Source organism: Siphateles boraxobius, unplaced genomic scaffold (genome assembly GCF_051911475.1).
Source record: "Siphateles boraxobius isolate OS27281-9 unplaced genomic scaffold, OSU_SipBor_1 30, whole genome shotgun sequence".
NCBI classification, from domain to species: domain Eukaryota; kingdom Metazoa; phylum Chordata; class Actinopteri; order Cypriniformes; family Leuciscidae; genus Siphateles; species Siphateles boraxobius.
This window is the reverse complement of record NW_027508920.1, coordinates 2,966,058-2,980,856: the sequence shown is the minus strand read 5'-3', so window position 1 is coordinate 2,980,856 and position 14,799 is coordinate 2,966,058. Positions and strand designations below refer to the sequence as shown.

Here is a 14,799-nt window from a genome sequence, read left to right as displayed (position 1 = left end):
TAGTCCCAAGATCACTATCCCGCCTACCCACCCTGGACCCTCGCTCAAAGACTTTGTTGTCCCTCCGCCTCCCCTTCCTTGTTTATTATTTTTGATGTTCCACCCCAATCCTGTCATTGTTTACTCTTGTATGCCCTTGTTATTATTTGTCATGTTTTGTTGGGTCGTGTCTATGTCTCAGTCAGTCTTGTCCCGTGTTTGATGTCTCCTTGGGGAGCGTCTGGAAGCCGCTCCTTAAGGAGGGGGTTCTGTCATGATTCTGCCATCATGTCCGTGATTCTCTTAGTATTGCGGCAGGATCATGACAGACCCATGTTCTGTGTGCAAGCACATGGCCTTGTGTTTTGGTCATGTGCTTGTGTTGTCTCGTCTCTTAAACCCGCCCCCTTGTTATCCTGATTCAGTCATTATTGCTTTACCCGTGTCACCTGTTATGTCTTGATTAGTCTCCTTATTTAATCCCCTTGTGTTTGCTGTCTTGTGTCGGTTCATTGCCAAATGTTACCTGTGAGTATTCTGTGGAAAGTCTTGTCATTGAAAGTCGTTGTTAGTAGTCATTGTTAGTATTATACAAAGTGTTGTTTGTTTCTTGTTCAGTCATTATCTAGTCTTGTCAGTTTTATATCCCTTGTTTCGTCTGTTTTGCCCCCTCGTGGGTTTTGTTTTCCTGTTTTGTCCCAATAAACCCTGAGTTCATTGTACACCGTCTGCGTTTGGGTTCATCTCCGTGCACAGCCGTGACACCCCATCACTGCACATTGTGCATGTCTCCTCAATCAAACACACCTGATTCAGGTCATCAGCTCATTAGTATTTACTCAAAGATCTGAAATGGGTGTGTCAGACAAAGGAGACATGCAAAATGTGCAGTGTTGGGGTGCCTCCTGGAATGTGGGTGGGAACCACGGTCTTATACTAAACATCTTACACGCATCTGATCCCTTTCTAGTGTATTTGGAAAATGTGCTGCATATACAATGCTGGGCATTGAGAATACATTTAAACTAGTAACCCTTAATATTCTAAAATGTATAATGGTATTCAAATGATAGGTTCAGTATCTACAATATTAAACATGTTTCTCCTCAAATAAAATTGAAGACATCTGAAGACAAAACTGATACCTAAATGAGACATACTGTATAAGAGAATCACCACTTGATCCTCCTGAGCTTAGAGAAACCTCTGTCAGAGCCATAGCCATGTGGGCAGCACATCGACATCGAGACACAACTGCACCTCAGACAGCATGTGTTCGAGTCCCAGCTCAAGGTACTTTCCTGCTCCTTCTCAACTTTCCCATTGTTTCCCGTCTCTCCTCCAACTGTCCTGTCCGTTAAAGGTGAAAATACCCAATGGCATAAAATGATAATAATAAAAAGAGCTACCTCTACAAGACAATAAAGAGATTTCTCATGCTTATCACAGCCCATTCTCATTTTGGACTCCTTTTTCAACCACTGAGCAATACATTTTTTCCTCTGGGTTCACCCTCCAGCTCCATCATGGCTTCCTCCATGTACAGGCACTACGATGGTCGTGACTTCTGCCTGTTCCTCCATGGAATCTTCCTCTCAGGGGTCCTGACCCTCCCCGAATAGCCATCATCACCTCCTTCCACCACTTCGGTGTAGTTTTTGTTTAAGGCACTAAGAGGGACATAGTGTGAGAGGGTGTACTATCTTGTCTGTCTTCTTTGAGTTTAGTTCATTCTCTGTGTCTGTTCCCCATGTCATTTGTCTCAGTTATTAGTTTGATTTCCATAGTTACTGATTACTTTCAGTGTTATTTTAGTACCATTTAGATGCTTTTATAGTTTTTATTAAAATTTTAATTAGTTTTTTATTTTCTGTTTTAATTTTAATTTTAAAGTTTCAACCACTTACACTGGTGCATGCAGAGGGTGGGACATCTATGAACATTTCATTGCTATGAGAGGCATGTGAGCTGAGTTGGCTAATGGGTTCAAGTAACAAGGAGAAGAACCTACGATGTACATAACAGTCGGACACGGCTGAGTATCTCTTCCTTCAGATCATTATACACATCTCTTTGGCTTAGTATACACATAACACATTATAGACTTCTATAATTAAATGTTAGGTTGCATAGTTTAGATCAGCCGGAACCGGGTACACTTCCCATAAATCCTGATGTACTTGGTACATCATAAGAAGGATGGCGTCTACACTAATATTAGTCTCTCTGTTTATCCCGAGGTTTACCACAGTCCGCCGGATCCAGGCCAAATCCAGATCTGATGAATGACCATCGCATGGACACGACGACAACGCATCCCTGAAGTGCCAGCCTCATTAGCCCTGTGAAGGCCTCATGGACACCTCAACAAACTCGTCTCCAGCGTGATGACGTGATGGCGTGATGACTCCGACCCCCAACCAGATGGAACTGGATAAATATTGTGAAAGTTCTGATGCAATCTGACTTCTGACCTAATCTGACTTCTGACCTATAATGCTGCCTGAATCATAATCATACACTGTTTGTTCATTGGCCAGAGGAGAACTGGCCCCCTGACTGAGCCTGGGTTCTCCCAAGGTTTTTTACTCCATTCTGTCACCTGATGAAGTTTTGGTTCCTTGCCACTGTTGCCTTTTTCGCCTTTGTTCACCTTTTGTCGCCATTCAGTGATGCGCGGGTCAATGTATAAACAACCCGCACCCGACCGACGTTTTCAACTAACCGCCTGCAACTCGGACCGCAAAAAAAAGAAGAAAATATTGTACCCGACCCGCTTCCTGACCCGCATTTTTTTAAAAGTAGTCAGTGTTGTGCAAGTTACTTCCAAACTGTAATACATTATACATTACTTGTTACTGTTATTTAAAAGTAATTAATTACCGTACAATATTACTGTCTCAGAATTGCAATGCGTTACATTATCCTGTATTACTTTTGAGCTACTTTCACCAAAATAGATATACAATAGTAGAACTTAACATTCTAAGGCTGTAACGATATTTGATATGAAACACTCAGATCCACGAACCTGCAGAATCGTGACACACCCATTCCAACTCCAAGAGTTATCCTTCCATTCCAGATCCAATGCTTCCACATCTTTAAATTGCTATTAGTATTATTTGAATTTTGAAGTTAACATTATAAAATACGTAGACCTACACCACAAAAGTAGTTGAGGATAAATTATTTAAAATTGGGGAATTCCAGCGTTATGGACGTGATATTTGAAGTCAAAACTTGAAATATAAATTCTCAGAAAATGCATTTAATAGCATACCAATATATTGAAACGTCTGTTTATCCATAGGCTACCCCTTAAAGGCCATGGTGCAGGTTTTTTTTGTTTTTTTTGTGGCAATTTTCTAGTTGGTAATAAACATTTAAACAGTTATCCATTGTATTTGATGTTGTAGGGTACTCAAAAATTAAAATATAATACGGAAAAGTAGGTGATATGTTAGCATTTAGCTACAGCTTAGCGATGATTCTTATTTCTCCCACAATGCATTCCATGACGTCACATGAGGTACTCGCTGACTGTTGGACGACAGACGAAAGCCCGCGGCCCGCCTTATCATTGAGGGAAAGTGATACGAGGAGTAGCTAGCTAGTGAAAGAGTGACAGTGACAGATTTATAAGTAAAGATAGATAGATAACGATAGATAACGATAGATAGATAGATAAGCATAGCATATATAGTGAGAGATAGCATAGCATAACAGATAGCTTAGAGATTGATAAAGAGTAGATCATAAATAACGTTAGTCAAAATGGTTTATCACTGTGTTTGCGGCGGGTGCAAGAACTACAGCAAAACTGGATATAGGGTCCATTCCTTCCCCAAGGACAAAGCGATCTTCCGAAGCTGGGTGCAGTTTGTGAAGATTAGGCGGGCAGATTTTTCAGCTAGCTCTGTCACCGCCTACTCGAGAATATGCAGCGCGCATTTCAAAGAGGAGGATTACAACTCAGGGGACGCCAAGATGGTCTCACTTGGTTTAAAGAGTGAGAGAAGTGCTAAATTACTTCCTACCGCCGTGCCGTCTGTGAACGCAAACCTCTCTGCTTGCCCTGTCCCGAGGTCGAGAGACACCGCCTGCCGCAAGCGAGAAATTGCCACGGTAAGCATCATGCTAACGTTAATGTTTACAAGCTGCGTGTTAGCTAGCTCTGTGTGTATTTTGTATACCGTGCTCCCTTTGACACAGTCTCCACTAATTTACAAGCACGATCACTCTGACATTAGAAGAGCATATTTCGTGATTCACGAATAAAAATTAGAATAATAACAAAATTGCCCTGAGGTAAAAGTCCATATCATCATGAGTGTTTGGATCAGATCAAGCGGCTTTCGCAATAGTGTGTTCGCGTTTTGTTTTTTGACTGCTACGGTTCTCTTTCACATATATTTGACTGTGACCATGTCGCCAGGGCTGTAGTGAAGGCTAAACGCAAGTAAAACATTTAGTATCGCATATCTGGGTCCACAGTACTGCATTCTAGGTCAGTGGTTCCCAACCTTTTTTCTCTTGTGTAGCACCTACCCTCTTAGCATTTTTCTCACCCACTCGCACTGTTTTGATTTTGGTACGGCTGTGCCATAGGTTTTTGTTTCCACTGGGAAACTAACGTTAGTTGTAGCACACACGTCCCATTTTATTGATGGACTTATGAAATGACTGGGAATATTTACTTATCGTCTTGGAATTTCAAAGATAAGTAAATAATTCTCAGTACTTCCAAGTTGAAAATAAATGATTAATTTAATGTGCTCCTGCAATGTGCTTGTGCACCCAATGTGCTTGCGAATCACTTCTAAGTATTCATAGTTTACCCACCTCTTATTTCACCACTACACCCTTGCATTTTGCTGACCCTTTTTCATATTTGTTTTTGCAAGATGTTGATAGACGCCTCACAGCAGGAGAATGTGGACAGTGTAGACACTGTGGAGAGTGTCTATACTGGGGATCAGCCCTTGCCCTCCTCCACTTCTGACGCTGGGACACAGTGTTCTTTGAAGCCCCCCCGATGGTCTCACGGTAAAACTTGGGTATTTTAAGGGGTAGATATTATCATATAGTCTAAAACATTGCCAGTATCTATGCAATCAGAACATTTCCATACACATTGATTAAACTAATACATAGCCTGTAAATGTGTTATTTTGTAGGCTTCTCTTAGCGGCGCTGCATTATAATCACAATGGCAACCGGGAGACAGCAAGGAGAAGTGATTGGACGGAGAAGTACTGCGTGCGGTATCCGCGCTTCAGAAAAGGTGCCCATGTGGTGCGTCCCATCAAAGAGGCAGCCTCATACGGTAAGCAGTGTCATGCAGTTCTATCATATTTTGAGATGATCTTTATTAAATATTATTATTATTATTATTATTATTATGTCTGCAGGTTATGCAACATCATTGATGAAGGCCCTTCAGGAAAGCTACACCCATTCACCTGCAGCTCTTCGAGAGGTTAGCGCTAATTTGTCCTCCAATGCACCCGCCTCCATCGCCAAATCCTTTGAACAGGTTCCTAAGGAGGAGGCCGTCAGCCTCTTCCTAGCCCGGCAGTGACGCTACAAGAGAACCTAAATGCACATTATTAAAAAAAAAAATTCCAGGGACAATTCCAATGATTTAGTTGTAATTATTTATTTTATTTTAATTTATTTTAGTAAGTATTTATTTAGTTATCTTCTTTCCTTCTGTCCCTGTCATCTCATTTGGTGGTGGTTTCCTGTATTCTGCATGTTTTGTTTTTTCTTTGTGTGCTGTCGCTTTGGTTTTACTTTGCACTAAATCATTACATTTTTTCGTCTTTGTAAGTGGCAATAATTGTCGCTGTACCCCATTCACGGGGTCCTGCATGCTGCATGTTTGCTCCTCTGTCTGTTATTTGCATGAAATTTGTTGTATGTAATTCAAAATAATTTACCAATCATTTTACATGTGCCTTGTCAACGTCTGTGTGCGGTGTTGTCTGGGCTCACTGTGTGTCAGCTTGATGTGCTTTGCATGTAACACTGCATATGCATTCATGAAAGAGTGTGTGTGTGTGTGTGACTGTGTGTGCGTGCGTGTTTGTAAGTGAGTGTGAGTGAGTACGAGAACCATCAGTTGACCCTCAGGTAAAACCACACTTTTGAATGCATCTGAGAAATACTTTTTTATCCTTGGATGATGCTAAGCAACTCATACATATTTTTATTTTCTCCCATCTTGATTACTGCAATGCTATGTACACTGGCCTTTCGAAGAGTTCTTTAGCGAAGCTACAATTGATACATAATGCTTCTGCCAGAGTACTAATGAAATTAAAGCGTTGCATTCCATGTATGAAAAGTGCTATACAAATAAATGTAGTAACCCTTATAAGCAATGCCAATAAACTGTTTTTACTTATTAAAATTCATGTGTTCTGTGTACTTTATAACATTTTAAGGGGCAATTGGGCGATCACAACAGAATATTTATTTATTAATATTTATTTACAGAATTATTTTTATTCATTCTCATTCAAACGAGGCCATTGAAAGCCCTGATAGGTCTGGTCACCACTTTGGAAGTTTTGCCTTATGGTTGAAACCACACAAGAGGGTAGAGGCTTCCTTATACTCCTCCCTAAAACTCCATAAGCCCAGCGTATAGCCTGCCTGTACGCAGTGTACCGGTATTGCCTAGGGATAAGTAGGAAGGATTTGTAAGTTTTAAACTCTGTAAGTAGGTTGGAAACGTCATTTGAAGCCTGTCTCTTATTCATGTTTGTGCATGCAACACATCTCTTGTCACCTATAGCTGTTGTTCAAAGGACTCCCTGTAAAAAGATTGGTAAAGTAAACATAAACCATGAACATACTCGTGCGTGCTGGCTTGAAGGGGGCCATGATCCTGCCTGAAGTGTGAGTATGTTATCTGTAGCACAAACGGATTCAGGCAGCATGCCTCAAATCCAGGATGCTGCATTAGGCACGTTACATCTGCTGGCCACGGGGTGAGATCCTCGACCAGCGACCAAAACGCGCTATCCTCCCTCCAACACAAGCTCTCCACCACAGTTTCCATGGGACGACACCGCCCACACACACACCTGCCAAACACAGCGACACAGACGCTTACTACTCACTCCCTCTCCCGGTAAGCCTGACTGTGTCAATGACAATCAATTGCGAGGAAAACGAGTTGGCACTATCAACAATAATCACACTGAAGACATGACCAGCCTACTCGGCGTCGGCTAGGGTGAAACAACATTTTCACAGGAGAAAGAGGTAAAAGTTTAAAAATAAACACTCACAGGTGGGTCTGTCAAGCTTGCATTATATTTATAGATCTTCTGACTAAGTATAGGGTAACGTTACTTTTCTGAGCCAACGACATAATCACTGTCACTGGATAAAAAGAAAACGTTGACTTTCACTCGATGCTATTCACTGACAGTAAAAAAAAAAAATGTTATTGTATGCACTGCTGTTCATTGACCAATAGCTCCAGCAGTCTTTGCTGCGTTTCTAAATGGTAGCAACTCACCAGGACACTACACCAACTCTCCATTCATTCTCCTCTGACCATGCATTTATTTGTCTTTGACGGCCATCGGCTCTCGGTATTTCCTCATTCGCCCTCTCACGTCTAAAAGGTTCGAAATTGTATGGCTGTGGGCCATCATAAATGTTAACTGTGGGTCTTGCCACCTCTTCCTCATCCCAGTTAGACGCCATAGTAGTCAGTGCCAGTCTGCTAGAATTAGTTCAAGTAACTTAGCTGAGAACGGCTGAGGCTACATTCCACTGCGTCTACCTCGTGTGACGTCATCGCAGAGTTGCGTAAAAAATAACCGTTACTAACCAAAAACTACAATAACTAGACTTTAACACCATTTTGGAGACATTTCTAACTTTATATACATATCTTGACTGCTTTATCTACCCATTAAGTGGTGTTTAACCTGCACCCTGCACCATGGCCTTTAATGGAGTCCAGACATTAGAAAAATATCAGTCTACACATGCGTTTTACATTTAATATGAGGGAAATACACATGTGTGACAATTTTTTTTTTTACTTTTAGGAGGAAAATATTTTTTTGTAATTCTGTGAATTACACTGTGCAAATCAAAAGTAATACTACCCACCGGATGAAGAAGGGTTGGCTTTCCACAGAACATAAAATATTCATTTTATTTTATTTTTCGTGTGCGCAATTTATGAGGAAAAAACAATGTAAGAACGTGACAGTTCTCCGTTACGGACGCGACCGCTCTGAAGCGGCACTAAAAGACTGTTTTAAAACTTTCACAGAGACCTCAAACAGAAGACACAAAGCCTTTCTTTAAAGTGAATTTCGATTTGTACTAATTGTATCTTAATTTGAATCAATTTTTAATCAACCAATTGCCTGGATTTAATAAATAAGAAGTAAATATAGCAGACAATAGATCACGACACGGAGGCGCCTGCGCGAGCGCGTCTCATAAATTAACCAAAACTCACCATATAAGGTAGCCTACTTCACAGACCTGAAAAATATATTTCAATCGATATTGAAATGTCTAATTTGTAAACAGAACAATTCAAAACGAAAGAAAACGGACTGCTCTCTGCTTAGCCTATCTGTATGAAATGTGCATTTCTCTCTGGCGCATTCACTACTGCGAAGATCGCGAGGCAGCAACGTCAACTTCATCTTTATTAATAAACAATTAAAATGTCTCCTTGCTATATTAGCTTCGTATTTCCTTCTGTTTTTCCGTAATTCTCTCTTTATTCTGTTCTGAACCATCATTTAACTCATAATTACAACTCGGACTGTTGGCCATTATACGGCTGGAACCGCAAATACGGTTTGAACATTGATTGTTGGTCGTAGAGCGAGACACTGCTTCACTGCTGCTCGCCCTGCGATCGACTGCTTTTGTCAGCCTCGTTGCCTGCTGTGAGTTTGTTTGTTTTCCCGTCTATCGTGCGTCACTGTTACAACTCGGACTGTTGGCCATTATACGGCTGGAACCGCAAATACGGTTTTAACATTGGTTGTTGGTCGTAGAGCAAGACACTGCTTCACTGCTGCTCGCCCTGCGATCGACTGCTTTTGTCAGCCTCGTTGCCTGCTGTGAGTTTGTTTGTTTTCCCGTCTATCGTGCGTCTACATTACACCCATACCACTAAAAAGACGGTTTTTTACCCAAGACTTGAGTCATAAATTAGTATAAATATTAATAGCATCACTGGTTGCATCATTGCTAACTTACTGTCCATCTGTTAAAATGGCGAACATATCAGGTGTATGTTATTTACCTTTTGGTGCAGATGAGAATAAATCTGAATTGCTCGCGGTGCAGTCTGAATTAGAAGCTGTAGAAAAGCAGATCCGTGACTTTCTAGAGAGACAAGCTGAGCTGAGAGACCGGCGTTTAGCTCTTGAAACATCACGCGCTGATGCACACGGATCAGTGATTAACGTTAGTAACCCGCTGACGCTGACCTCGTCTACTCTGTGCGTTTCTCAGCATTGGTCCCGAGCGTCCAGGTCACGATCAGCCATGGTTTCATTCACTCCGGCTCCAACACACCACCACGAAGCCTGGGTGGTTCAGCGAGCCAGGACAAGAATCTTTTCGCCCCTCCCGGTTTTCGAGATCTCCACTCAGAACCGATTCTCCCCTCTTCGTGAAACGGAACGCGATGCTGTGATCGTCGGCGATTCCACCGTCCGACACGTCCACGCTACGTTAGGTAAAAGTAAGGTGCACAGTCACTGCTTTCCTGGTGCTCGTGTTCTCGATATCACTGCGCGGGTAATTGAGATCTTGAACGGTGACGAGCGCGTCGGAGCTGTTGTGCTGCACCTGGGAGCTAACGACATTAGGCTGCGACAGACGGAGGTTCTGAAGAAAGACTTCAGGAGCCTTATCGATACGGTACGCAGCACATCGCCTGAAACATCGATTATTGTGTCTGGACCGCTTCCTACGTACCGACGAGGGCATGAAAAGTTCAGTAGATTATTCGCGCTAAATGAATGGTTATTGTCATGGTGCAATGAGCAGAAACTGATTTTTGTAAATAATTGGAATCTGTTTTGGGAGCGACCAAGGCTCTTCCGCACTGATGGCTTACACCCAAGTAGAATCGGGGCAGAGCTTCTGTCGGATAACATCTCCAAGATGTTAAATACCGTTTGACTAGTAACCAAAAATCCAAATCACAGTCTCTACTGCACCAATTTAATTGATATTAATACTAGTGTAGAACATTGCATAGAAACTGTGTCTATTCCTCGTTTACTAAGATCAAATGATAAATCTACTGTAGGATCTAGAAAAAATCTAATTGTTATTAAAACAAAAATCTCGCTAGTAGTGAACAAAAACAATTTCTAAAGCTAGGTCTCCTAAACATTAGATCGCTCACACCTAAGGCGGTTATTGTAAATGAAATGGTCACAGATAATAATTTCGATGTTCTGTGCCTTACTGAAACCTGGCTTAAACCAAATGATTATTTCGGTCTAAATGAGTCTACTCCGCCAGGATACTGTTATAAGCATGAGCCCCGTCTGATCGGTCGTGGCGGCGGTGTTGCAACAATTTACAGAGATACCCTTAATGTTACTCAGAAAACTCGTCATAGGTTTAATTCGTTTGAAGTGCTTGTGCTAAATGTTACGCTCTTAGATGTAAGAAAAAAAACACACATTATCTCTAGCATTGGCTACCGTATATAGACCTCCAGGGCCTTACGCCACTTTCCTAAAAGAGTTTGCTGACTTTCTATCAGATCTTTTGGTCAACGTCGATAAAGCATTAATTGTTGGAGATTTTAATATACACGTAGATAATTTAAATGATGCGTTAGGGGTTGCGTTTACAGATTTATTAAACTCCTTCGGGGTCAAGCAAAACGTCACCGGACCAACTCATCGTCTTAATCATACACTCGATTTAATTATATTATATGGAACCGATCCAACCGATATAGATATTGTACCGCAAAGTGATGATGTCACTGACCACTACTTGGTAACTTGCATATTACGCACTGCTATAATATGTCATGCTGAGCCACGTTATCGACCAGGTAGAACAATTCGTCCATCCACCATAGATCATTTCTCAAATAGCTTATCTGATCTGTCCCAGCTGCTGCCTGAACCCAAACAAACAGATGAACTAGACGAACTAACTAGCACTATGAGCTCCATTCTCTCTAGAACATTGGATATTGTTGCACCCATTAGATTAAAAAAGGTCAGAGAAAAAAGTATAGCACCATGGTACAATAATACTACGTATGTTTTAAAGAGAGAAACCCGTAATTTAGAGCGTAAATGGAAAAAAACTAATTTAGAGGTCTTTAGAATCGCGTGGAAAGACAGTATGTCTCGTTATAAAAAGGCCCTTAAAACGGCCAGGGCGGAGCACCTCAGCAAATTAATAGAAAACAACCGAAATAATCCAAGCTTTTTATTTAATACCGTGGCTAGACTAACAAATAAACAGACGTCGTCTGAACAAAATACCTCGTTACAGTTTAGTAGTAATGATTTCATGAACTTCTTCACCGAGAAAATTGAAAGCATCCGAATCAAAATCGTAAACGTTCGATCTCTGCTCGCGCCTTATAATTCAGCCGCAATTATCACCCCGCAAGAACAATTACAATGCTTTACAACCATAGAACAAAAAGAGTTAAATAAACTTATCACTTCATCTAAAACAACAACATGTTTATTAGATCCTATACCAACTGAACTACTGAAAGAAGTGTTACCTATAGTGGAAGAGCCTCTTCTCAATATTATTAACTCATCTTTATCTTTAGGACATGTTCCAAGAACGTTCAAGCTGGCAGTTATAAAACCTCTTATTAAGAAACCACAATTAGATCCAAATAACCTAGCAAATGACAGACCCATTTCGAATCTTCCATTTATGTCAAAAATATTAGAAAAAGTTGTGTCTACTCAACTCGGCTCTTTCTTGCAAGAAAACGACATCTATGAAAAGTTTCAGTCTGGATTCAGGCCACATCATAGCACTGAAACTGCGCTTGTTAGAATCACAAATGATTTACTTTTAGCTTCGGACCAAGGCTGTATCTCAGTACTAGTTTTACTTGATCTTAGTGCTGCGTTCGATACTATAGATCACACAATACTCTTAGATCGACTACAAAATTACACTGGTGTTCAAGGACAAGCATTAAGCTGGTTCAGGTCATACTTATCTGCAGCTACCATTTCGTCTACTTAAATGGAGAAAAATCGATTATAACTTCGGCAAACTATGGAGTGCTGCAGGGATCTGTGTTACGCCCTTTATTATTCTCAATATATATGCTGCCACTTGGTAATATTCTAAGGAAACATGGAATTAGTTTCCATTGTTATGCTGATGACACTCAAATATATATTTCATCACGGCCAGATGAATACGCTAAATTATCCAAATTGACAGATTGTGTTAATGATATAAAAGATTGGATGACGCGTAATTTTATTTTATTAAATCCAGACAAGACAGAGGTAATACTTATCGGTTCTAAAAACCGTCCACAAAACCCTTCACAGCACGACTTTAACATAGTAGGATAGCCTGTTACTTTATCCGCTACAGTAAAAGACCTGGGTGTTATACTAGACCGCAACCTGTCTTTTGAAAAGCATATTTCATATGTTACAAAAACAGCCTTTTTCCACCTTAGAAACATTGCTAAGCTACGTAATATGCTATCAGTCTCTGATGCAGAAAAGTTAGTTCATGCATTCATGACCTCGAGACTAGATTACTGTAATGCTTTATTAGCTGGTTTTCCTGCATCTTCAATAAACAAGCTACAGTTAGTCCAAAATGCAGCCGCTAGAGTTCTTACTAGATCAAGAAAATATGATCATATAACACCGATTTTATCATCACTTCATTGGTTACCTAAAAAGTTCAGTATTAAATACAAGATATTGCTTTTGATTTATAAAGCTCTAAATGGTTTAGCTCCAGTCTATTTAACGGATCTTCTATCGCCTACAATCCATCGCGCTCTTTAAGATCACTAGATTCGAGGCTTCTGGTCATTCCTAGGATATCCAGATCCACCAAAGGAGGCAGAGCATTTTCACATTTAGCTCCGAAGCTCTGGAATAGCCTTCCTGATATTGTTCGTAGCTCAGACTCTCTCTCCCAGTTTAAAACTAGACCGAAGACGCATCTATTTAGCCAGGCATTCATATAAATTTTTATCTTACAGTTACTGTAAATTCGGCCTCTAGTTCATAAACGCCAGAGGAGAACTGGCCCCCGACTGAGCCTGGGTTTTCCCAAGGTTTTTTTTTCTCCATTGGGTCATTTGATGGGGTGTTAGGACACCATTAGGTCACTGGATGGAGTTTTTCGGTTCCTTGCCACTGTTGCCTTTGGCTTGCTCAGTTGGGGATATTCAAATTAATTAACCAATCATACCATTGATTAGCTCTACCAAACTTGGATGTCTTTTTTTTCCAGTAATAAACAAACATTGTTAAGTTGTTTTGATTGATACTTTGAAGCAGCTTTGATACAATCTGTATTGTGAAAAGCGCTATATAAATATATTTGACTTGACTTGACTTGACTATATTTGACATATTCATAATCATTCATTGCTTTTGCCGGTTCTTTGTGACAGCTTTTAGGTGCTTATCGGCAGCGCCGCCGACACCCTCATCATGTTGTTACGTGAACACGTCACCACCGCATCAAAAACATGATTGCGTGATGAAAACATGAAAAATACCACATAAACATAGCCTAACTGTTTAGAAAGAAAACACAGAATAAATAGAGTAGCCTAATGCACATACGTCCATCTCGCGTACAGTCTTCTTCATGCCATCTTCACCCATTAGCCGGTTTTCCACCTTCCAGCGCGAGCACAGAGGCCAAAATCATGCCTCACGGCACTCCTGAATAAATCGCTATACAAATATATCAGACGCTGCCATTTAGTCTTTATTTACAAACTTGGACACCACACGCGGCTATTGACTGACCACGAACAGGCATACTGAGCTCGTGCGTCATCTTCGTGCCAGTTATTCAGCCAATAAAGTGTAGGCCTATCTATTTCATAGAAAATTGTGTCTAGTACTAGGCTATATAAATTGCAAAGGTTTAATTGGAATCTTTATTTCAAACGACCCGACCGACCGCGACCCGAATATCATTAAAAATATTTTTGGATGACTCGTAACCGTGGGTAACCGCAGGTGACCGCAGGCACCCGCTCATTTTGGATCAACCCGCGCATCACAGTCGCCATTGGCTTTTGGCTTGCTTAGTTGGGGACATTTAATTTTATATTTAACAATATTATTACAACATTATTTTCCTGTTATCTCTGTAAAGCTGCTTTGAAACAATCTGTATTGTAAAAAGCGCCATATAAATAAAGGTGATTATAGACGTCCAACGACAATGTTGAAAAAGAATCATAAGCTCTCTAGGTTATATCATAGAGAAACTGAGCTATAATTTGGGGTCATTCCAATTAGTCTCACTTCTCTCTACTGACACTTCATTCAAATGTACTTAAATTTGCTTTGTCATCATCATCATCTTCTGTCAGCTTCGTAAGCAAGCCGTGTGTTGCATTATGGCTCTGGCAGTGAGATACTGTTCGTTTGAGTCTCATGAAAGGTGGTCAAAATGACCTGAACAGATGATTAAGGATTGAGGTTGTGTCACTAGCTCACAACACTGACACTGATAATTGTCTCTTTTTTTGTCATTTTGTCTATAGATAAATAACAGTCTATTTATCTATAGATTTTTTACACT

The 14,799-nt window shown here is 40.6% G+C and overlaps 1 protein-coding gene and 1 long non-coding RNA gene across 2 annotated transcripts; both read left to right on the top strand.

Annotated features, from left to right (window-relative positions):
* The first annotated feature begins 2,200 nt into the window (after nucleotides 1-2,200).
* On the top strand, nucleotides 2,201-5,775 carry LOC143757189 (THAP domain-containing protein 10-like). The gene is made up of 5 exons (XM_077248153.1): nucleotides 2,201-4,107; nucleotides 4,887-5,028; nucleotides 5,160-5,308; nucleotides 5,394-5,559; nucleotides 5,665-5,775. Exons 1-3 carry the CDS (start codon nucleotides 3,757-3,759, stop codon nucleotides 5,168-5,170), a joined length of 504 nt encoding a protein of 167 aa, XP_077104268.1. The 5' UTR covers nucleotides 2,201-3,756; the 3' UTR covers nucleotides 5,171-5,308; nucleotides 5,394-5,559; nucleotides 5,665-5,775.
* On the top strand, nucleotides 2,497-14,431 carry LOC143757192 (uncharacterized). Its single transcript, XR_013210431.1, has 2 exons — nucleotides 2,497-2,637; nucleotides 14,275-14,431. It is a non-coding gene; the product is annotated as an uncharacterized LOC143757192 (long non-coding RNA).
* Nucleotides 14,432-14,799: the final 368 nt, after the last annotated feature.